General features: G+C 38.8%; 1 protein-coding gene across 1 annotated transcript in view; it reads left to right on the top strand.

Annotated features, from left to right (window-relative positions):
• The window catches only part of plxdc2b (plexin domain containing 2b), an 85317-nt gene extending 66678 nt beyond the window's left edge, over nt 1-18639 (top strand). Inside the window, exons 8-14 of the mRNA XM_054623188.1 lie at nt 2080-2175; nt 2341-2422; nt 7444-7504; nt 7721-7874; nt 12653-12691; nt 16473-16639; nt 18520-18639. Coding sequence (XP_054479163.1) covers nt 2080-2175; nt 2341-2422; nt 7444-7504; nt 7721-7874; nt 12653-12691; nt 16473-16639; nt 18520-18639 — 719 coding nt within the window. The remainder of the gene's footprint in view (nt 1-2079; nt 2176-2340; nt 2423-7443; nt 7505-7720; nt 7875-12652; nt 12692-16472; nt 16640-18519) is intronic.
• The last annotated feature ends 5608 nt before the right edge of the window (nt 18640-24247 follow it).

The following is a 24247-nucleotide window of genomic DNA, read 5'->3' as shown; positions in this document are numbered from 1 at the left end:
AGTCCTCCCACATGGATGATTGAGCAGTAAGAGTCTGGTATTGTGATTAAATCAAAGCGAGAATGTAGACAAATTTTGTTCTTTATATTTTGTAGCTTAAGAGTGTAGTAATATGTGCAAGTGTATCTTATCTGGACGTGATTTTAATTTGAATGTGCGTTAACAGACCCTCTTGAGCGTAATTGATGACACACTATTGCAAATCTGCCTTTGTTTGATAGCATCAGTGGAAGGTAGCTAAATCCTCATTAGGCGTTATTTATGTTGTGGCTGAAACCAGGCTGTAATTGATCTGATTTGCAGCTCCCTTCCGCCCACAAACAGAGGCCAGGGAGGATGTAAAGTCAGCCTAAAAAAGTATTCACAAAAGCATGCACATCCAGATTATAAATACTGCTGTAAAGAAAAGCATGAAGACAGAAAAAAACAATTGCATTCCTTGTCTGAAGAAGAGCTAGACGCTCAAAATGTCACCTGTGGTAATAAATGAAATGTCCATGGGAGCACTATCAACTGTGTAGACATTTCTTTTCCGTCTTGTACAGTCGGCCCCGCACATCAGCAGCCTCAGGTTAAGGAACTGACCTTCCTCTGGCCCCCGCTGTGTCATTAGGCACCTGATAATCCCTTTGCTAGGGGCAAGAGGAAGTCAGGCACCAGGGAGAGGAGGGGAAATGAAGAGCGGTCTTGTTCTCAGGTTAGACGGAGCTGGCTCACATTTTGCTGCTTTGATCAGTTGTCTTGTGGGTAATCAAACCGAGCAGGTCTGCAGGGAAACAACATCCTGTCACAGGAGAAGAACAATACTGTTGCCAGCGCAGCTAATGGCTCATTAAACCAAGCAAAAAAAACCTAAAACTAAACTAACATTTAATCTGAAGGCTGTGAACTGATTTTTTTATTGTAATTCAATACATAATTGTTTGCGGTTAAAGCAAGAAAATTAGCTGAGATTAAGAGGAGATGGATGTTGCTCAATGTTTGAACTCTATGTAGCAAGAGCCAGCAGACAAAATCTCCTGTAAAACCACAGTTTTTGATTTCACACTTTTATATTGGTTCGGATTAAACAAACAAGATGTAAAGTTAATTAGTGAGTTTAAGAGAGATGCTTTTTTAACCTTTGGACAGAGCCAGGCTGTTTCCCCCTTTTTACAGTTTGACGCTAAGCTAACCGTGTCCTGGCTCTAGCTTCATATTTACTGGACAGACCTGAAAGTGGTATCGATTGTCTCCTCTTACTAAAGGAATAAACTTATTTCCTAAATGTCAACTTTGAAACGGTTTCAGCACATTACAACACTCTATGATGAACGAGACTTGCAAGTCGCTGCTTGCTGTATATACACTTTACACAGCCACAGCCTGGTGTATTGAATTTTAATTTTGTAGCTCATTGGTCAAGCAGATATATGTGCTATAGAAAATGTCATGTTTTGAGTAATGCCCCGATGCTCCTTGCAGTGCATCTCAATGATTTATTCTACAGATTTACAGTTTCATTCCTGGAACGGCTGCGTGGAAAGTCATTTCAACAATCCAATTAGGGTTTAGATTAACTACAGCACCAAGGAGTTATTATCAGATCTGTTTGGATGCTACGCAGGACAAGAGCCCTTTTTGATTGTAACAAAGGCTGTTTTTCATCCTCCTCTTTTTCCATTCCCACTGATGGGAGGGAAGATGCATGGCCGGCAAAAGCAAGCAGCCAATTTTAAGTTATAAAGGCCAGAATGCAATGAGAGTCAATGATGTATCTAATCAATTGCGCCATCTTTCCCCCGGCTGATGACTTGCCGTTACAGATGACTGGGAAGGCGGCCTTTCAACAGTGTCTGATTGATATCAGCTCCCTTGGGAAATTGCTACCGTCCATTGCCAGATTGTGGGCTGACGTTTGGGCACAATGAGAGTTGAGAAATAAAGTGCTGTGGCAGCGTACCATATGACCTGATTCTGCCTCTCGCTGTCTTTCCTCCTCTTCAGGGGCCACTTGTGCCAGTTTTTTTATCTCTGGGTGAGAGATTTGTGATGGTTTGTTCGCACTCTCACTCTATCTCCTCTTTCTCCATAATATAGACGTTAGGCGGAGGACAATCTACGAGTACCACCGCGTGGAGCTGACGAAGACGAAGATCACCAACTCTACAGCCGTTGAAATGATGCCGCTACCCAGTAAGAAATTATTGAAACAGCTTCTGGCCCAGTCAGTATATGCTTCTTTATTTCGATGGATTCCTTATTATAATGTGGAGTCTACACCTTTTTCCTTGGCTGTATGTCTATTAGGCTATTGATTGTGTAAATTGTTTGACCCGTATTGATCTTTCTCCTCTCCAGCCTGTCTCCAGTTCACCAGCTGTAGCTCCTGCATCTCCTCGCAGATCAACTTCAACTGCAGCTGGTGCCATCGGCTCAACAGGTGGGATTTGATTGCATAAGTTTACTCTCAAAGGATTCACCTGAAATCCTTTTACTCGTCTCGCTCTGGCTGATTAAAAAAGAGTATTGGCATTAGACCCGCAGATTATTTTTGAAATATTTAAGTCAATGAAATTTCAAAAAGAAGTGAAAATATGTCATCATCAAAATATCTGTTGTCTGACAAACTGTCCAAAAACTAAAGAAACTGATACAATAAGTAAAAGAAACAAAATGCACAATCAACTAAGTTAAGGATGAATTTGACTGGTAGCATAGGTATAGATATAGCAATAATATCATTATCATGTATTATTTTGGCTATGATAGAGTAAACAAATTTACTTTTACAAAGTTAAATCATCTAACATTTATATCCAGCTGCAAGCATTTCTGATCACAAACTTTCTCTTGAAAAATGTTGTATTGCTTAGTAACAAAATACGACATGGAAAACAACTTGTTTCATTTTAGTTGAATCCTGTAAATTACATTTGTTCGCTGATTTATTTATTTTTTACATTTGGATCATTGATATTACCCAAAACATGGTTTTAGAAAATTCATTCAACACCGAGCTAGCATAGCCTGCAGCAATATTTTGATTTAGTAAATAATTCAGCGATATAGAGGTTAGGAGCTGGTGTCTAAAATCAGCTGAACCAGACTGAAATAAGTGCAATAGCAGCTTATGTTGTGCTACGGACACTATTTAAAAACACACACTTAGAGAGCACACATACAACCGTTTATCAGGATGTACACCAGAACGGAAATGTTCACATTCAACAACTTCATATTAGAATATTTAAAAGTTTTTAACGTAAAACACCACCAATCTGGAGTACATACAGTGTACACATTGCTTGTTTGAGACATTATGATGATGAAATATATGTAAACTATTACAGCTGTCTACAGTATTTCTGTTACCATGGCAGCAGAGTCTTATTCAGTGAATAGGGATGTAGTTCTGTTCATTTAGACGAGACAGTAGCTCATTTTATCCTTCATTCAACTCACAACTGTTCTGTCAACACTCTGCTCCCCTTTTTATCTCATCCTTCCCGTCTCCCTGCACTTCAAACTAAAGTAAATATTTGAGCTGCTAAAGAAGTGATAGCGTTCCTCCCTAAAATTTCCTGACAGCTCAAATGTGAGCTGCAGGATTGTAGTTTTGTTTTGTTGGATGGAAAAAGTTTGAGGAGAAAGAAATACATTATAAGGAGATAATAGAGTTGTGTTTTTAGACATAGACAGAGAGTCAAGAAAGTTTCAACTTACTTCTGATAAATGTGTAGCCTGGATTGTTTTTGGAGGTCGATGTCGGACTTTGTTCAGTCAGACTTAGGGCACCATCTCATCTATTTTGTGTGCATATTGAATGCCTCATACATCAAATATTAATCTGCCACTCTTTCATTTTGGACTCATAATTTATTCTGAGTAAGGTGGTTCATTGGAGAAATGTGCAGCACTTCTGCTCTGTCCGTTGAGATTTTTACATCGAATTTGACTTCACCCTCCGCTTTGTATTTTAATTCTTCCTGCCTTTGACAGAGACAAATTCATTTGCAGTGCATCAACATGAAGAAGAGTTTTTCCCCTCAGCAATGTGTGATTGCTGCGTAGAGAAACTGTACGCCCGTAGCATTGGTCTCATTAAGCTGCGTTTTAATTAGCTTGCTAACCGCGTTAATATCTGACTGTTCAGCCTTCCTGCGCCCTTTGTATCCTTCAGCCACTTCCTTTGAAAAAGGCAAACATGCTTTAAACAGGCGCTAATTAAAAACAGTGGCGTCCTCGTTGGCTCCAGGGTTAATGAAAGGCGCAGACATTTTAAAAGAATAACACTAATGAACTTCTCGCACAATAAAGTGCTGGGCAGGTGAGAGCGCAGCGCCTCTTTCTCATACAAACCTCTGAACTAAATCAGTTCAGTTTGTTGTGGCTGATGTGTGCAGCCGGAACTGAAGCAGGTTAATAAAGCTTGACAGATGTCCCAGTGGATCCACAGTGGGCCATAAGTGACTGTGTAACCGAATATTGATGAGTTTAGAGGAACTTAAGGGATTTATTTAGCTAAAGAAAACAGCTGGTGAGCATCACAAATGCAGATTGCAGAGAAATTAATGGGTGTTAAGGAGACAAATATTGAGTTTTAATACGTCTTGTTCTCCCAGGAAATTGTCATAGCATACTTTAGTGTTGAGAAATGGCGTAATCACAAGCTCATCACTCTTTTATGAGCTGTGGTTTCACTGCTAAATAATCAGGGATGGATTCAGTTAGTTTACTTAAGGAAATTGAATAATGCAATAATGTAAAAATACTATTTTGCTTGTTAAAGTACTGCATCCAGAGTCTTACTTAAGTAAAGTGATTTGCATTGAAACAGGTTTTAATTAATACTCACTACACTGGTGGATTTGTTTCACTTCTTATAAGAAAATAAAAGTTGTGGACTCTTTGTTGACATCCAAACAGTAAGTGCCCTCAAATACAACAGAAAACATTTGTTGAGCAACTGGTTTACAGTGCAGCCAAACAAACTCATATTGTTTCAATAAAAAAGTCAAACAATAACAATAGCGACTGAAATCTGATTTCATGCTGCACACAGAGCGAGTCAGGAAACGTTTATTATGTTGCTGAGAATTTGGACAAAATAAAACTTGTGTTTTGCCAACTGAGTAAGTAGGATGATCGGTTTGCATCATCTATGACTTAATTTAGCTCTGATACAGCTGCAGGAGACAGATATCGTTTTGTGATATATGCACGATTTTCCTGTTCATATGATGGAGGAGTCTGTCACTAACAATAAAAACAACTGTCAATTCAAGAATTTAAATACATTAACAAAAAACAGGGTTTGATTTCATGAAAATCTTTAAAACTTAAAGTACTCTACGTGAGAACAAGAAAATGCAAAGAATATATACTACATGTCTTCGTTGAATAAATTGCAATCTATCCATCCTGCTGTGAATGCTGGAAACCTGAAGAGAGATATTCTCCCTCGTGAGCTCATTTATATTCAAATGAAGCACCTCAGTCCATTTCTAATTAAAAGCACCGTGGCTCACTGCGCTGGATGGCGACTAGCTGAGATGGATGCCATTGAGAAGAAACAAAACACAAGCTCCCCATAGGGACAGGTTGGACCTGCTCTGTAATATTGTGTCTCATTTTGCTTCCATGTCCTCCTTCTGCGGGGGGCATTCGGGGAAAAGTCTGGGATTAAGCGAAGGAATCTGTCTCGCCTGATTGAACAGATGAGGCAGAATTTTTCTTTTCCGGGGGGAGGGAATAAAAGGAATGGAATGATTAGAGAGGTAGAAAGATGAAAATGGACTCCTTCACATAAAGACATTACCATAACAATGTGTTCACTAGAGAAATGGAGCCTGCTGGGGATGTCTGGGACTCTTCTGGACTCACTTTGTCCTCGCAGCACAAATGCCATCGCTGGCTTTAAACCAATGTGTCCCTGCATTGTGAGGCGGTCATAGGTTGTTTTCATTTGGGTGCGTTTTTCCGTACGTCTCCCACCTGCAGGGACAAATAATTTGCAGAAAAGCTTTTCAACTTCGGTTTATTTAACAGAACACAGTGTGAGTGGGTTTAGTGCTTTGCATACTAACTTTTTCTTTCAGACAGGATACAGTTTGTGAAGCCTAGACAGAATGATGGCAGGTTCACTCGTGGGCGGTTTTATAATTTTGATCCGTTTACAGCATGGAGGATTAGCCGCCGCCGCCTCGATTAATGTCTGCCTTTTGAGGTTATTACTCAACAGCACCCTTACCCCGAGGCCCCATGACCCATTGAACTTCCCCCTTACATACTGTAAAAAAAAAAAAATCTGCTACCTCTTTGAATCTAGATCCCAGGAGGAGGCACAGAGTGGGAGGTGCAGAGGTTTGCTCCTCAGATTGATTCGGAGCAGAAAAACCTGAGGTGTTATTGTATAAAATTATCAATATAACTGTGACTCCTATAGGCGTGAAATTACACTAGAAAAATTTGTTAAGGGCCAAAATTTCACACAGCACGATCAGTTCATTGTCATGAGGATAGATACCCATCGAGACAGAGCCCAATTACCGTAAGTCCATTCCACACTGGAGGGGAAACAATTTGTAAGAAGGTGCCTCCTTATCAATTCTCTTTGCTATCAAACAACATAAACAGAACCAAAGTTTTTGCAAGCTGCACAATTGAAAAAATTTTGACAAAGGTGAGGCCTCAGCAGGAATAATGAAAGGAATGTGGGATCATGACTCTCAGTATGCCAAATGTCACATGTAGCAAACATTTTTTCTGATTTTTTTGTTTATATTATTAACTATATTTCTGTAAGTTATGCAAAAGCATTTTAACAGTATGCAATTGGTGTTATGAAAGAATGCTGATACATCAGAAAACTATGTAGTATTATGTTTGCAAGTGAATCATCATAGTGCTGGGACATTAGTTTGCAGCTGCACCCCTGGTAGACACTGGGTGCTAAAATAATCCTTTCTACAGACATTTTGTTGGCATTACTTGGTTGCCGCAGATTGCTTTCCCCTCCGATGGCCACGGTTTTCAGAGTATCTCTCTGTCTATATGGGATATTTGTTTTTACAGTCTGTACATACACACATACACAGTACATGAACGCTATGCCTCACCAAAGTGAAAACAGCTGTTTAAGTGTTTTAGATGCTCTCTCTTCCTCTGTTTCTTGTTACCTCTAAAATGGCCACTGTTGAATAAAAGGCACAAATGCTCCGGAAAAAAGCAAACACTTTAAGGGGAAGTAACTTTTCAATATAAATTGGGTGTGTGGAGCAAAAGACTGGAGCGTCATCCAGATAGGGAGGGTCGGATAAGTAGGAGCTTGAACTACTTTGTTTGTGATTATCCTGTTCTTAATCAGACCCACAGAAAGTCTCACCACTCTATAAAGGCGCAATATTAAACCTCTTTTATTAGACTAATGATTTGACTGACAGCTGTTTTCTCTCCCGTCAGATGTTCCAGTGGATTTGATCGCCATCGGCAGGACTGGGTGGATAACAGCTGCCCAGACGAGGTGAGCAATAAAGCTAAAAACATAATGACTTGAATCTGTCTGATAGTTTTAGCGTCTTGCTTACTAATAGTAAAATACATGCGGTGTGTTTAGCGCTGCTTTAAAGATGAATGGCCTCAGCTGCAGTATGCAGGAGATCCCTCTCATATTCCCCTGCACACACACATTATTTATTTCTTTTTGCACACAGCAATGACAACATTTCTTATCTTTCAGACCAAGGACAAGATGTGTGACATCATGGACACCACGCATCTCTACCCGTTCACCACATCGACTTACTCCAAAACCACATCCAGGGGCAAAGAGGCAACTGCAGACAGGGACACGCCCTCCACCTCCCACCCCCCCACCAGCGTCCCCACCGAAGGTAAAGTAGAAAAGAGCTGGTAAGAGGCCACGGTGCATATTGTGTGTAGGAGCCCAGAGCTTTCATTCGTGTAGTGATGGATGCTCTCTCTGCTCCCGCAAGATGTTAAATGAAGTGCATTTGCTGGAGCTGCTATTTATTGGTATTGATGTGTTTCCTTTTTAATAACATGAGCAAGACACTTTTCTCTTTTGGAGAAGGCATAAATATGAACTGTAGCTCTCCACTTGAGCTACAAAAATATATATATATATATATTCCAGATGGCAGGCAGTGGAGCAGTGCGCAGCAGCTGTGTTTGTACCAACTTTTAAACAACGCAGATTGAATTAGGACAAATCTCACCAGTCTGAAATAGATGCACCCACACGGACCTGTGAGCACGCTGTTCTGCTCTGCTGGCTATCAAAAGTATCAAAACTATTTCCATTCTGTTATTGTTCTACTTAATCATTTTTCAGATTAATTAAGGCATTCACTCTCAGTATTTTACCGTGAAGGCGAACAAAAACCAATTTACATTTTTTGAAGGCTGAACGTTTAATAGAAAATTAGATTGAGCGCTTGCTTTGTCTCACTAAGTGGAAAGTGACTTTACAATCATTTTGAACTTTAGTGAAATTCGCTCGATCTGATTCAGACATTGAGGAAAGCAAACCTTGTTATTACCTGTGTTCTCGCTCTCTCTCTCTCTTTCAAGGTCTCATTTTACATTTGACAGCTTTTTCTAGTCAGATTCAATTAATGTGGATTTTTGGTGAAAAAAGGGAGAAATCTCAAATGAAAAACAAAAAGATAGTATACCTTTAATTGCAAAATGTGTGTACTTTAAGGTACTTAAAGTCAGGACTTTAAAGACTGATGTAAAGTATCCTAAACATAGTAAAATACGTTACCCGAAATAGCAAGTTGGTTTTCTGACAACCACAAAAAATGCCTGTCTTATGCTTAAAAGTGCCAAACGGTAGCCTAAAGATGAAACAAAAAACATATTCTATATAAGTAGCTCACTTTGCATGTTTGCACATACAATATTTATGTAAAGGAGATAGTGGTCTTGTTATTGTTATCTCCTAGATAAAAGTCAAAATATGTTTTAAACATGACATTTACAAAAGAAAATGTCGTCTCTCGTGATGAATTTAGTGCATTCTTTTAAGAACATGAGACCCCGTCTATAAAGTAGGTGATCCTTTAAAGGACATATTTATAACTGAGTGTCAGTCAGATCCAGTCAGAATCATAATCCTAAAATTGCTAAAAGTGTCTTTGATTGTTTATTTTTAGAGAACATCACAAAAATAAAATTGAAACACTGGATGTAAACAAGATTGCACTTGATAAAAGTGTCTTTGACATGGTTTACAAATCTTTAAAAACAGGTCATGGATATTAACTGGTCTGAAAAGTGAAACCAATGAGGAAGTTCCTTGTTCTTGCATTCTTTCTAATCTAATCTATGACCAGCAGGGGGCGACTCCTCTGGTTGCATAAAATAGTCAGATCCTATAGAAGTCTAGGAGAAAACAACCCTTCTTCAAACTTGATTTATTACATCAGTTAACATTGTAAACATGAGTTTTTGCTCCCAATGGTTAGTTTCAAGTCTTCTTCAATACAGCATGATGTTCATTAAGTAAATTATGGTCCAATTTAGAGACAAATAGACCTTAAAGGGAAGTAAATACAGTCTTTTGTCCTAGGTAATAGTTTAATTTCCAAGGAGGCTCATTCATTCATTTCCTAAAAAAGCTGAGCGCTATAGTTTTTAGCAGACTTCACTCAAACAGGAGTAGATTGTGCATTTGTTTGGGACTATTTTCAGCGGCGCATTAATACTTATTCCGTGCAGGTGGGTATTTCCGACGTCAGGAAGATGCATGTGGGATAAATTACAGTTCGCAGGTTCATCATAATGTAGGAACATGTCACTCAGTGTAACAGTGTGGCTCAGTTTTTAATAGATTTTGGACAACAATACAGGAATAAGATATATATCAGGCCTTTGGCTACACACACACTAGTGGGATAAGTTCAGTGTTGGTTGTAGCCGTCCTGTGGGATTTGCTGACAGTAAACAAAAAATCTCCAGACTTGGAGACTGTTGGAATGATGGATTTTCTGACCTCATCAGATGGAGCATTTCAGGCAGTGTTTTGGTTCAGGGCACACTGAAAATAATACAACTTAAAGGTCTCTCAGCAGGGACTTTAGTCTCTTGCTAAGTCAAGGCTTTGACCTTGGCTGTTCTCCATAAAAAAAAACCTGAACATTCAAGGTGATCATGCTTCTATGTTGTCGTTCCTTAAAACTCACTTTATATTTCTCAGTGTAGTAATTTAATATCTGTGGTTTATCTCTTTTTCCCTTTACTTTCTGTCATTTTCTGCACTTTGAAACTACTATAATGAAAAGTGCTTTCAATTTACTTACTGACTATTAAGTTATTAATGTTCCCCATATATTCGATTTGTTGAGCTTTTTTAAGGTTTTCTACATTAAAGCCAGGCTTACCCATTATTTCATTCTCAGAAAAAGGCACTTTCTTTCATCACTAACTGAGGGAGTAGCCGACCTTTTCTCCCCCCGCATCCACATTAATCATCTTGTGGGGGCTGAGTTTAAATGGACACTCCATTGCAGTCGGGGTGCTGGAAGGGTTGCTGTGATAAGGATGGATGCAATGTGAAACTGACCAGCTGTGAGGCAAAACACGCCGAGTAATCCTATAGATCAAACCTGGTCCTGTTGAGAGGACTAAAATGTGTTTGGTTTTACGTGCGTTTGAATGTACGTGTGTGTGTCCAGGAGGTCAAGAGGTCACTCGGCAGTGTCAGTCTTGTAGCCGACGCAAAGAAACTCCTTGCACTTTCTGACAAGTACGGCGGATCAGTTTCCTCAGGTCTCGCTTGTCTCTTCAGCTGCAGGGGTCAAAGGTCAAATTAGAGAGCAGGCTGGGTGGCTCATGGTGGAAGAGAGAGTGAGAGGAAGAGGAAGAGGCATGCAGATGGATGTGTCTGTGTGTGTTTAGGTGTGTTTGGGTGGAAGAAACACCAACATGAAAAGGTTTGATCTCCTTTCTTTATCTATTGACATTCAACTTAAGGTTATAATGAGTTTAAGCTTCAGAGGAAATCCAAACATTGATCTTTCAGCCAGGAAAAGGCTGTTCGTTCACCATGTGAAACGAGAAGTTAACATTGATTTATCTCTCACTTCCTGTAAGTCGCTTTGGATAAAAGCGTCTGCTAAATGACTGTAATGTAATGTAATGTAACGTAACTAAGTGCTTCAGTAACGGCATTTCAGTAGTTATTTTAACCTAAACCTAACCAACTGGTTTTGTTGCCTTAAGCTAACTAAGTTTCCTGTGAAGACAGAACTTTATTTTGAAGAAAATATAGCTCTAACAAGTGGAAATTGACACGTGTTGATGTAGGAAAACACACAAAAAATGAGGAGTAACTTTTGTGAGATCATGTGAACACTAGTATGAGGATACGTTGATATATCAGTGAAGGAAGGTTAAATGTCCGTCTCAATAGTCCACATATAACTTTCAAGAAAACGTAACAAATTATAATGAATCTGGACTTGGTTTTGCATGTACATTCTCGTTTTTTATGCATCAAACATCCAACTGGACTCTAGGTTGAGCTGATTAGAATTTGGGGGTCGAAGGTCAAGGTCACTGTGACTTCTCAAATTACGTTTTTGCCATAACTCAAGAACTCATAGGCTTTATGATATAGAGGATGAAATGATGACGCGATAATAATAATATTTGACACAGTGAGCTATAATGTTGGTGTTGGTTCAATTATGTGCAAAGCCCTGAGCTGAAGTCGGAGACCATCTCATTTTTAGACCATTTTTGCAAACATCTCAGCATCCTCACAATGTATACACAACCTCTCGTTGTGCAATATGACTCATAAAAAACCTGTAAAAACCTGCCGTCGTATTTCCACTATTCATTCCCAATCAACCAGAAAGGGTTACACAGACTTTTATTTAGACTCAGTTTACATCTACACTTTTTTAAGATAATATTTGAGAAATTTGGTTACATTGTTAGAACATTATGTTATTTAGTAAAAAAAAATTCACACACACAATTCTTCATCCAAAGTAGTTTCCACCCAGCTCTGTTATAAATCTCAACACAGGTGTATATATTTTTGTGAAATATACATACATATAGTAGCTTTTGTTATCACCTTCTGGCTCTTTTCCCTCGAGCAACGATGACCCTCACTCTGGTGTGGGATTAACTTGAACTAAAAAAAAACGTGGGCTCTCTTACAGTACCATATCTCATTTAATGATTCATTTCAGACACCAATATGATGCTGCATTGGTTCTTTAGAAAATTGAAATAGAAAATCCCTTTGAATTAAATCGTTCAGTGAAATATATGATGTGGTAGTGTGTGTGCTGAATTTGCATAATGTGAATCCTATGGTGTGGGTAAATGCCTGCTACCCTTCAAGGAGAAGTGGGCCACCATTTCCATATTTCACATGTATAGTTAACCCCAGACAGCTTTTATGTGCTGAATTATGCATGCTGGACCATTCTATTCAAATCATTCATTTTTAATCAGATTTTAAGTGGAGTAAATTTCATGTTAAAATTTCCTACTAATGAAAGACGCTTAATCTCATTTAGGCCTTCGGGGAGTTGTTTAAATTATCAGAGCCTCAAAAACAAACTACAAAGAAAAAAATCATTATTGTGTCTGACGCTCTTGACTTTCTTTCTTTGTCTCCTCACAGATGATACCAAGATCGCCCTGCATCTCAGAGACAACCAGGGTAGGTCTCTATCTTCCACTGCTGTGTGTGTGTTTTTTGTCTGCTTCCTGTTTCTGTTCTCAAAACTGAGATTTTGGAGGTTGTGTGGCTCAATCAGCTGATGAACGTCATCTAGCAGCCGACAAGTATGATGCTTAGCTAATCAGTTACATTGTCTGGACTGGTGTGAGAGGGAGTGTGTGCCCAAAAGAAGTAGTTGTATTGAGTTACTACCCTTTATATGAAAGATTTCAAATTAAGTCTCAAGGGCAACAGAGGAACCATGTATATGATATATTTTCAATATCAGTGGCTGTATTCCTGTAAAGTGGAGGTAGAAAAGAAGGTAGCTGTATAAACATAAAGATACTGCGCCCCTTTGTATATTCAACTAAAATGTAATTATCTTTTGCATGTTTGCATAAATAACTTGCATGAAGACAAAGGCAACAGACTCAATAACATCACAAATAGTTTGACAGTTGCATGTTGAGGATTCAACAAAAAAAACATATATATATATAATATGCAAAACATCCCAACCCTGAAATTACCTCCAACTCTATCAGTTTTCAGAGATAGCCTCTCGAATGTTTCCAGCCTGAGAGGAATTGGAAATCTGCGGCTTCTATCACGCTTTCATTACACAAACACTGCATGTCTCTCATCACTCCAGCATCACTCCACCTGGCACTGAGATGACATCTCTCTGTGTGGCATTTTTTTTTTTTCATGCATCTAACCTTTTCTCATCAAAAACCTGCCGATAATGTTATTCAAGGTGAAAAGCGAGGAAGACATTAAAGCATGATTTTTTACCGTCTAGGTAAAAGATAGATGAGTAGGTATTAAAACTACTGGGTATTTAACAGGTTTAATTAACAGGAGTGGTTTCAAAGGGTGTCTTTTCATGCAAGTTGACCTAGATGATCCAACTGTTCAGTTCTCATATCAGTCAGTTACATCAAAGTGTCCTCTGACCTTCACTGCGGTAGGAAACATTGACGTAATAACAACAAAGTAAGTGCTGAGATGAGGAACAAAAGGAGCCAAACACCCTCTCTCTGGATATTCTACTCAACACCGCCACTCCTCAGAACCCATTTACAAAGAATCTGAATTATAGGTCTGTTTGTATTGTTGGTTTCCCAAAAAGAACATTAGCGAGGTGAGAAAGCTGTTGTTCTCCACCGACGTAGAGCTGGAAAAGGAACAGCTTGGCTGGGTTTCCTTTGGTCTCATTTGTTCTTTTCCCAAAATCTCTAATGTATTTTATTGGCGTCTAAGAGCTCTGCTGTCCATTAGTGTTTACTCAGTCTCCTCAGGTTCAAGCAGTTGTAAGGACAAAGCTAATGGAGAATGAATTCAGGGCAATTTGCTAAAGACGAGCCATTTCTGTGTCCAGACTCCATTGTGCTACAATGATAAATATTACCAATTATCTCCATAATTACGATCTCAAGAATATTTTAAGCCATGCTGACGGCCCGGCTCTATGTTGATTAATGTTGGTTCCAGCTTGTAACATGAAAGGATTTTTTCTTTGTTAGATAATTATAAATTAAATACCTTTGGGTTTTATACTTTCGGTCAGACAAATGAAGTTTAGGATTACACTGGGAGATAGGCAGTTTTCCCTTTTAATTGATTGATCAGATAAATACTTGATATAGTGCCTTAATCATCATTAACTGACTGACTGAAATAGAATGTTGTTCAAACAATAAACTGAATATATGACTTAGCTCTTAGTGTCACTAATAGTTGCTAAAAGCCAAGATTGCGGCGGCCAAAATGTCAAACTTGAGGCTTCAAAACCGTAGTCCGCGTCCACTTTTAATAAACAGTCTATGGTGCAGACTTTCATGGTTTCCACAGGATGAATCAAAACGACTTCTAATCTAACGCCACCAAGAAGTCAAAGTTTCAATTTGTTCTTTGGGTTTATGACGAAAAACCTGCAAAATGAATGGCATTCCCATCAGCCTCGACTATTTACAACTTTACATATTTTGCAAATGAAAGAATTCTTACATGCAAAATGAACCTGGTGAAGATGGTAAACATTGTCCCTGCTAAACATCAGCATGTTAGCATTGTCATGTTAGCAGCATTCAGCATTTAGCTCTAATCGCCGTTGTACCAAAGTACAACTTCACAGAGCAGCTAAAGCATGACTGTAGACTCTTAATGCACTCACAACTGCATTGTATTTTGCTGTCCTGTCTTTCAACAACCCACTATGACCCATATGGACCCTCCTGTCTTATCGGTTTAAATGCACCGTTCAGAAGAGTCCAGATAAAACTGGACACACCCGTATCTGCTAGCATCGCTGGTTCTTTAGCAGCTGGGCTGTTTTTCTCATTGTGTCTACATCTTTGCTCAGTCTCATACCCCCTGCTAACCTGCTAACAACCCAGACTAACAGCCTGTCGCATTGCTTGGGCTTCCAGCTGACCAAGAGATGGCTCTTTGACTCTATGGGTCTGACAGATAAATGCAGGAAAACTGCCTTTCTGAGAAAACAAGAGAAAAAGAAAACTCCCTCACACTGCGTTTATTAGGATTAAACACAATAGTCAGAATGTCATTGCAAGTACGTTTAAGGCTGACTGACAGTAAACTCTGAGAACCCTCGTGAAAAACATCAAATGGCATCATAAAATCAGTTTTCTGTCGGATTATGGACAACAGAATCTATTGTTCTGTTTTGTTTGTTAAATGTGAAACTTTATCGAGGGATGTTCCAGCACACCAAATTATCCATACTGTGTCCTTTCGTTTTTCCAATTTAGGAGTGCACATAATGGCTGTACACAGACTTACCGACCCACACATTCACAGCGCCGGCCCACACACATTGGACATGTTTGATTACCACCCGGTTATTCTGTGTGCTGGGAATCAATGAGGCAGGGAGCCAGGGGAGAAGATAGTTGGCTGACAAGCTCGGCGATGGCTGCTAATTAAAGCCAGGGAGGAGCCCGGGGAGAGGTTGTCAGGGGGCATAGGAGAATAAATCTGCAGGCGTTTGAATAGATCTTGGGTGATCCTGCTTTAAATCTGTGGGAGATAAGCTCTGGGGGCATCCTTGATGTGTCGACTCCGATATGAATATGACAAAAGTACTTAAGCTTGGAAGTGATCACACACGAGTGATGTCTTCCAAGGCTCGCTGAAGAACAAACTTATTATGTAGTCACTATATACAGCCTCTTCAGTTTGCATTGCCACGACTGGAGGCTGCAGTTGGACTCTTATCAGGATCTATAGGCCTCTTTTCTCATTCTATCAGGAACACATGCTGCTAACCTTGGTTTGGGATTTACTCTTTTTTGGGAGGGAAGAGCTGCTCACGAATACCTAAACAGAACCCAGAATGGTATCACCACAGACTGCTAAAGACCAAGTTTAAACATGTACCTTGAATTTAATCTCAAAGTGAAGAAAATGTCCCCTCAACTCTCTGTAAAATCGACTAAAAGTGCATATGAATGTTTTTAATCACACATGGCTGAAGTAGATTTACAGTTTAAAATGTCTGTCTTTTGCAATCTGATGACATTTAGTACAATTTTGGCTACAAGCATGTCAATTTAAGGCATATTAGTAAATGTTACAAAAGAGGGTCTTGATGAATGATGAGTGACCCCTGCTGGTCAGAAATGACACTGCAGAAAAAGGATAAAAACATAATTTTGGTATCTCTGCATTTTAGATACTATCATTTAAGAAAACAAAACATACATCTCTTTATAAAAGGCTGTAACGGGTTTTTTCTGTGTTTTTTTCTTTCCAGTGATGCCTGCAGAGAGTGCTGTAGACAGGAAGCCAGGTACACACCCTCTGCACACCGGTCTGATCCTCGGCATCCTCCTGGTGATGCTCGTCATGGTCGGCGGCGTGCTGGTCACCGTGTACATCTACCATCACCCGACCTCCGCAGCCAGCCTCTTCCTCATCGAGGTTAGTGGAGATGATACCAGCTGACATGATGCTCAAACAGGAAATTGTTCATTGAGAGTCAAAGTTTATTCCCGACCTTAGAAACAGAAGTAAACTGAATAATCTCACCACAAGGTCCATTTAGTAGCTGTTTTGGAGCTTTTGAGATTAGCAGCTCATACTTGACAGAAAGTGTACAAGAAGTCCTTGAAGTACTTTGAAACATAAAAATCTATATTTCTACAACTCCGTGACAACTGGGCGACTTCATCTGTTGGGGAAGATTGTGTGATATGATCAAAAAGCTCCAACACATCTATTAAATAGACCTTATGACATTATTTCAATAAAGAAATAGCTCATATTCTTAAAAATTAGATAAACAGAAAAATATCTGAACTATTTAAGGACCTGTAGGATGATGATAGGTAGTAAGTTGGTGCGTCATTAAATCCTCAATATTTTTCATATCTACATATTTATCATATTCTATATCTGAGGCATTTTGGAAGTTAAATCTTCAAAAATTCAAAAAGATATTCTCTGTTATTGTCTGACTACTTTAATCAGTGAAACATTTCTGACTTATCATATTAAGGGTTTTATTTAACCCTTAACATAAAAGAGTTATCAAACTGCTTTTAGTTTTGATCATTTTTTCTCAAACCTTCAGACATTCTGGTGTAATAACGAGAAAATATGTCTGGCCGACTGTACAAAACAGAAACATTAATTCAGTGCTTTGTGCTTTTCATCCTTCAACTCCTTACTTAAATATGGATTAAGAATTTCTGAGGGGGATGATGAAACTTGGTGCAAACAGTCCAGCATGAGTAGGTGCTTTTGGGAGAGAAACATATTTTGAAAACAAAGGCGCTCATGTTCAAAGACGCTCTCATTGTCAATATTACAAGGTCATCATCAGTCACAGGAACTCTCTGATGTGGAGTTTGCTGTCTAAAGTAAACTCAACGTCAGGCATGCTAAATTCAAAAATTCAAAAAAACAATTTAAGGATAAGAGAGATAATATTTTTTTATCGTTCATTGTTGACAAATCTCATGAAAAGACTAAAACCTGTGTTGATCTCGTCATTTGTTACTAAGAAAGATGTAAAAAAGAGCTTTCAAATATATACTTTCATATTAAAAAGGCTGAATAATTCAAACATGAATAAATAGTGAGTTTTTTGGGAACTGTTTTAAGTCATGGATGGATTCTCATCTGGTCAGAATGTCAGAATTAATTGAAGGGGTTGCGAGGTGATTTCCTCGGTAGAAAAAAAAGCTTCATAAAATCATATTTACTGCTTCTTCACGGCAATACTGCATTTTTATTCACTCATCTACTACTCCCTATGTAATGAGACGCTGAATAATTTACTCTATAGTGAGCAGAAATTTCAGTTTTCCGACAGTTACCACTGACGGGAATAGAGTTGAACGACTGCATCTATAAAATGTAGAGTATTGAAGCGTAGGACTGCTAGAAGAATGTATTTTCTGTGTTCATTGTTGGGACTTTTCAGAGCACTATATAGAGAATAAATTACACACTCAGACACTCAAATAAGAAACAATTTATTGCCAAGTATGTTTGCACATACAAGGAATCTGGCTTGGAGATTGGTGCATGCTAAATCAACAAAGTGCAATAGTATAAGACATAATAAAAAATACAAAATTTGAAAAATGTACAATTGAATATGTTAAACAAGCAAACAATCAAATCACGGAGGGTTAATATATATCACTATATAGTAAATAGGGAGTGATTTCGGACAGTCAGGCTCTCCTCAGGTCACAGACAAAGATCAACCTTAGCTTTGACCTTTAACCCTGTTGACACCATGACACTGCTCCTCCTAAACGCTGTCCTCACTCACGTCCTCTCCTCTGCAGAGACGCCCCAGCAGGTGGCCGGCCATGAAGTTTCGCCGCGGGTCGGGCCACCCGGCCTACGCGGAGGTGGAGCCGGTGGGCCTGGAGAAGGAGGGCTTCATCGAGTCCGAGCAGTGCTGAGGGAGGAGGGGGCGTCTGCATCCCCCGCGGCCCCCCTCACCCCTCACCCCTCATCCTCCTCACCCCCCCTCCCCCTCCCCCTCCCTCCTGTGCCGGCCCTCCTTCCTTCCTGCTCCACAGGGACTTCTCACCAGGAACCTCCAGGATCTGCTTATCAGTGTACACAATGACTCGCTAAGACTGTGGAATCGGCCCAATTGAGCGCCAACGATACGAGGAAGTGAGAAAACCCTGAAAACTGATCCCAGGCCAGCCCATTGATCAGCTCCTGTATGCAAAGACCTGACCTACTGGGGACAGAGGGAGGGACGAGCATTGATGTCATCGACTCAGTCAGCATTGGTTAAGTTTTGTTCGGCTGCTCTCGTGTTGCCATGGAGGGATTGAGCTGCCTAGACTGGATACTGGTGTGGTTGAGGGGGAGCAGGGTGAATTATACAATATATATTTTCAGAAACAATACAGAGTATGTGAACAGAGATTTCCACTTTATTGTTGGTGGGGTTATACTGTATAGGCCTTTGTATATCCATCAGGTTTTTACTTATTTTCCCTTTTCTTTCAGTATGTTGTTTCCACAGGAGCTGGCACATTTATCTGTACAGACGTCGGTATTGCTTTTCAATACCATAGCGTGCTTAATTGACTTTTCCACCGGCTGCCCTGCACAGAGAGGCTGCAGCTGAGCGATATATGACGCGAGCTGAAGTCCTGTCACTGCGATCGATCGCCGCAGCAGCGTTGAATTAGGTTGTGAGGTTTGGCTGTTTTCATTTTCTGAAAATGAAGTGTAAGGTGTTTTTCGTTCGCTGAGTATTCTCAGTGTCTTTTTTTTTTTTTTTTTTTGGATGGGTGATGGGCACACACTATCGTTCTTATTCTTTTGATTGGTTCATTGATTGATTCCTGACATTATGGATACCATTTTATGTATTTTTTTTTGTTTTCATTTTTGCCTTTTTTTACATCACTGCCGTGCCATTTTGTCCCCGGCTATAGTTTGCACATTTTTTTTCTTCATTTGACATGTGGTACTAATGCAAATTTACAAGACAGGTGCTTGTGAGTGTGTATGCTGAATATATTTTCTAAAGTGTAAGTGATTCTGTGTGTGTGTGTGTGTGTGTGTGTGTGTGTGTGTGTGTGTGTGTGTGTGTGTGTGTGTGTGTGTGTGTGTGTGTGTGTGTGTGTTTGTGAATGCAAAAGAGAGCAGTTTACATTAGTGATTGGATATCCACCTGCTTTATGGGTGCATATGTTTGAGCTGGCTCTGCACAGGTGATTCTTATTGATTTGGATATCGTTTGTGTGAGCCAAAACACACTGGTATGAGTGGAGTTTTCCTTGATTTTTACAGTGTGGTTTCCTTTTTCTAGTATGTTGCCAGCATAACCATAGGCTAGCCTGTGTTAAGTTATGGTCGGCTCATCCGTGTCAACACATTAATGTATATACCAAGGCCAAAACATTTGCAGATTCAGGTATCTCATGGCAAACATTTGTAGTGTAGCAGTATAGTATAAAGAAAAACAAACTTTTTAATTTTTTATGAGTGGCCTTTTTTTCTCTACTTTTTTACTTAAATGTGAATACTATTCCAATCATTACTGTCAATAATCAATACACAAGGCTTCTGACTGAACAAATCCAAACATTCACTTATACTGTTAAGAATATTATCTCAAGACAAAATCATGCTTTTACTTCAATGATTGTAAACACATTTAAGATCAGTATCCTGGAATTCTACTGATAATTAAAACGTGCAATATTACACAAATTCAGTTTGACACTGTAAATACATAAAATAACAATCATCTGGATTTTTTTTTTTTATTCCCACTTTGTCTTCATCACATTGAGACCAAAGACTAATCAGAATCATACTTTCAAGTGTTTACCTCAACGTCCTCACAGCCTCAGCAGCCATACCATCCCGGACATACCAGGTTATGTTTTGCAGCCATTTACAAAAAACTGCTATACACTTCTTACAGTACTCTAAGCCCCGCCTCCTAAATATGATTTTTCCAATTGTAGCTTAGCAATCGTAACTAGGCATGGCAAGCTTCAAACTTTGTTTGAGTTGTGCAACATGTTGTTGCGGTAGCTGTAGTAAGATAAATACTCGGCATTAAAGCGTTTTGAGGGTGGTTACTTTTATTTAATCTTTAAAAAAACATAAACAAAAGAGCAAACTTGTGAGGTGAACTTAACGTTAGCTTAATTAGCTAGTTAATTTGCTTAGTGGCGTATTGTTTTAAAGAATATTCAAAAATGTTACATTTGATGGTAAATCTGCCATGTTATCATTGTAAACTTCATAGGTTTGAAATGGAAAGTTTAACTGGGGTAGCAACGGGGGCGGGGTTGGTAACTAAGGGGGCGGGGTTTAGCAAACAGCTGACTCAGATTTCACCTCCAAATACACTCTCATGGACATCTACACACCCAAAGATGCACACAAGATCCATGCACAAATACCAAATCAAGGACTCGCTGGCTGTTTAAAAACCTTGCACGTAGACCTTTCTTTGCAGCCACTCTGAGAGCTAACGTGGTCTCATTGGTATCGACTTAAATAGTTCAAACACCTGCTTTTCAAACCCTCTTTTATGACTCATCGTAACTCCTTTTTAACATCAGGGTTTAGAAAGCACGAGTTTAACAGGCTTTTTCATGCATACAGATACTTTCTTTAATATTGTTAAAATTGACCCCTGCGGAGAAATACTCCTTGCAAGTGCTTGGCACATATGTTCGTGTTCACTGACACCTGAAACTGCTTCACAAATCAGACAGTTCTCTAAATGCAAGTATGATTGTCCAATCGTAGCTTAGCAACCGTAACTAGGCACGGAAAGCTTCAAATTTTGTTTGCATTGCTCCACTTGTTTGAGATGTAGCTGAAGTAATAGAAATACTCAGCATTTAAAGCGTTTTGAGGGTGATTTCTTTTATTTAATCTTTAAAAAAACGCAAGAGCAAAGGTTTGAGTAATTGGTTAGACTGTGTGTTTATCACATCTGCTTGTGTTCACTGCCACCTGAAACTGCAAGTGTTTTTTATATTCACTGTCAAAATGCAGTCTGAGAAAGTGGCCGAGGGTCGGATTTGTTTGTGTGTAAAACACCTCTACACAAAAGCTGAAACACTTTGATCATGGAAACAGCAACGTCTTCGCTTGCTTCACTGGACTTGACTAATCACTTTAATTCCCACTTTCTTAACAATGTTATTTTAGATGACGAATAGCAGCATAGTGGTGTTGTTGAGATATGTTACTGCTTTTCTCTGACTCATGGGGTCGGCATGAAAGATGTTCAGTCTTACAGATTCAACCGGCCCGATTGTCTGAGCTAAATATAAAGAAACAAGAACTGTGACCTTGTTTTATCTTATCATGACACACAATGAGACTCAAAAATCACACAGTATCATTGCTCGCCGTCTGTAATTCCTGTAACTACTGTTGTTTTGATTACATTTGAAATAATAAACAATGTTGTTAAAAAACAAAAACATCCTCTGAATATTGCTATTGTAGCCTGCACCAGTTGCTGGGTATAAATTCAGATTTTTCATTTAAGTGTACATTTGGTGATATTTCTACAGCACCATAGGAGAGAAGGATATCATTTAATATACAACCACTTCCATTGTTTCATTTATCGGTATTTGTGTGTATTTGCATTCAAAGCACAAGGACAACAAAGAAACTTTGTACAGCGGGGGAATTGAAATGCATTGGACTGCCACATTAATGAATTAAAAAATGCATGCCAAGAAATTACATTAAGATCTTGCAGATTAGTTTGGAGGAAATCCAGTTTTTGACTGTCAATAATAATTCTGCAAGTCAATCACTGCTTCATGCAGCATTGGATTTAAAGTGCATTATTTTACTTAATATCATCTATAGTGACCCTGAAAGAGAGCATACCAGTGAAAAAAAGACTGGTATGAGAGAGAAACAGAAAGAAAATGTAATAAACAAGACTGCAAAGCAAAAAAGGCATGAAGGAAGAAAATATATAGACCTGAATTTTTTTAAATAAACAAAGATGTGGCTTTAGCACTGTACATTGCACATCCTAGTTTAAACACTATGTTGGCTAAATGTAGTAAAAGTATCTCTGTTTTGGCAAGGAAACAATTCTTTACCACTGCAGCTTGTCCTGTTTGTTATTGCAGGCAGATTTACATTTACATTTGCATCTTAATCTTTTAAGTGGGTGCTTGGATCATGAACAGAAACCAATATTTGGCAACCTCTGCCTATTCAAACCTTACATACAGATTTTCACATAACAAAGAAATATTTAAGTTGGCTCTTAGCCCATGCAGTGTGTTCAAGTTAAAAAGGTATTTAATTAATTTAAATTAAATTCGAAAGCAACAGATACAGAAGTTGCTTTTTTAAATATGTGAGCATGCCAATAAACTACTGTAAGTTCAAATGTTTAACTGTTAAGTAGTGTTGCGTATTATTTTGATAGGAAATACATTTTATATGGCTCATTTGGTTTGCTGGTCTGGAAACACATTTTCAAAACTACGCACTTACTATTGTTAAGCCTGTGACTCCTTTGCCTTTACTTTCCAGTTTATGGCCCACAATCAAAATAGTTTGACCACCTCTGTTATAGACCATGCAGTAGCACAAAGGACGAAGAGAGAATTAAACTCCTATAATGGTTGGCAGTAAAACAATAACTCCAGGATAGTCAGGAAGTAATGAAGTGTGCTACATAAAGACAAAGCACATTTTGCCTCTAAACAATAATAAGTGGGTGTTAATTGTTACGACGCCCAGCTATTACATTCCCCAAATCGAGTTCATTAATATTTTGAAGACAAGGTCATAACCGCTGTGAGTCATTCTGCTGCTGTTGTAAACATGTCCCAACGTCTCTGTGACCTGATGTTCTACTGCCACCTAGTGGTCCATAAAGGAAACATAGATTCATTTTCTTCTAAATTATTACCTCAAATAAACATATCTAATATTTTGTGATAGCAGTTTATTTCGAGTCTTTTTACGTAATAAAAGACCATCTATGTCTCCTTATATGCAGGCTACTTATTATACTAGTTTTCCATCGTTAGAGCTGAGGCCATTAGTGGAGTAATCAGTTAGCTGGTAACAGTTTTAAAGGCTGATTATTGTTTCTGTGTTTTTCAAGCAGAATGCCAAATATTCTCTGCCTCCAGGTTTTCTTAATATGATGATTTACTGCTTCTATTTGTCATATATGATTATACATTTAATATCTTTGGGTTTTGGACCGACGGTCACATAAAACAACTTATCAACAATACATCATAGGCTCTGGGAAATTAAGATTTTTTTTTCATTAACTGAACTATTTATATATTAATCCATAATGAAGAAAATAGGTAAATTGAAGCCTTATTTAGCTTAATAGCTGTCTTTTCTATTAAAGCCAATAGCCTCAATAGCTTTAACGTTTATCGCCTTCAGTTACAGCCAAGAAAATAAAATTCCACTCAAACCCATAGTTTAGAAAGTAAAGAGATTCGTTTTGGTGTTAAGCTCACCTGTAATTGTTTTCAAAGGAACAGACCACATAGAGTTAGATCAAAA

This window comes from Anoplopoma fimbria, chromosome 21 (genome assembly GCF_027596085.1).
Source record: "Anoplopoma fimbria isolate UVic2021 breed Golden Eagle Sablefish chromosome 21, Afim_UVic_2022, whole genome shotgun sequence".
NCBI lineage: Eukaryota > Metazoa > Chordata > Actinopteri > Perciformes > Anoplopomatidae > Anoplopoma > Anoplopoma fimbria.
The sequence above is the reverse complement of the archived record's forward strand: the minus strand, read 5'-3'. Positions and strand labels throughout refer to the sequence as shown.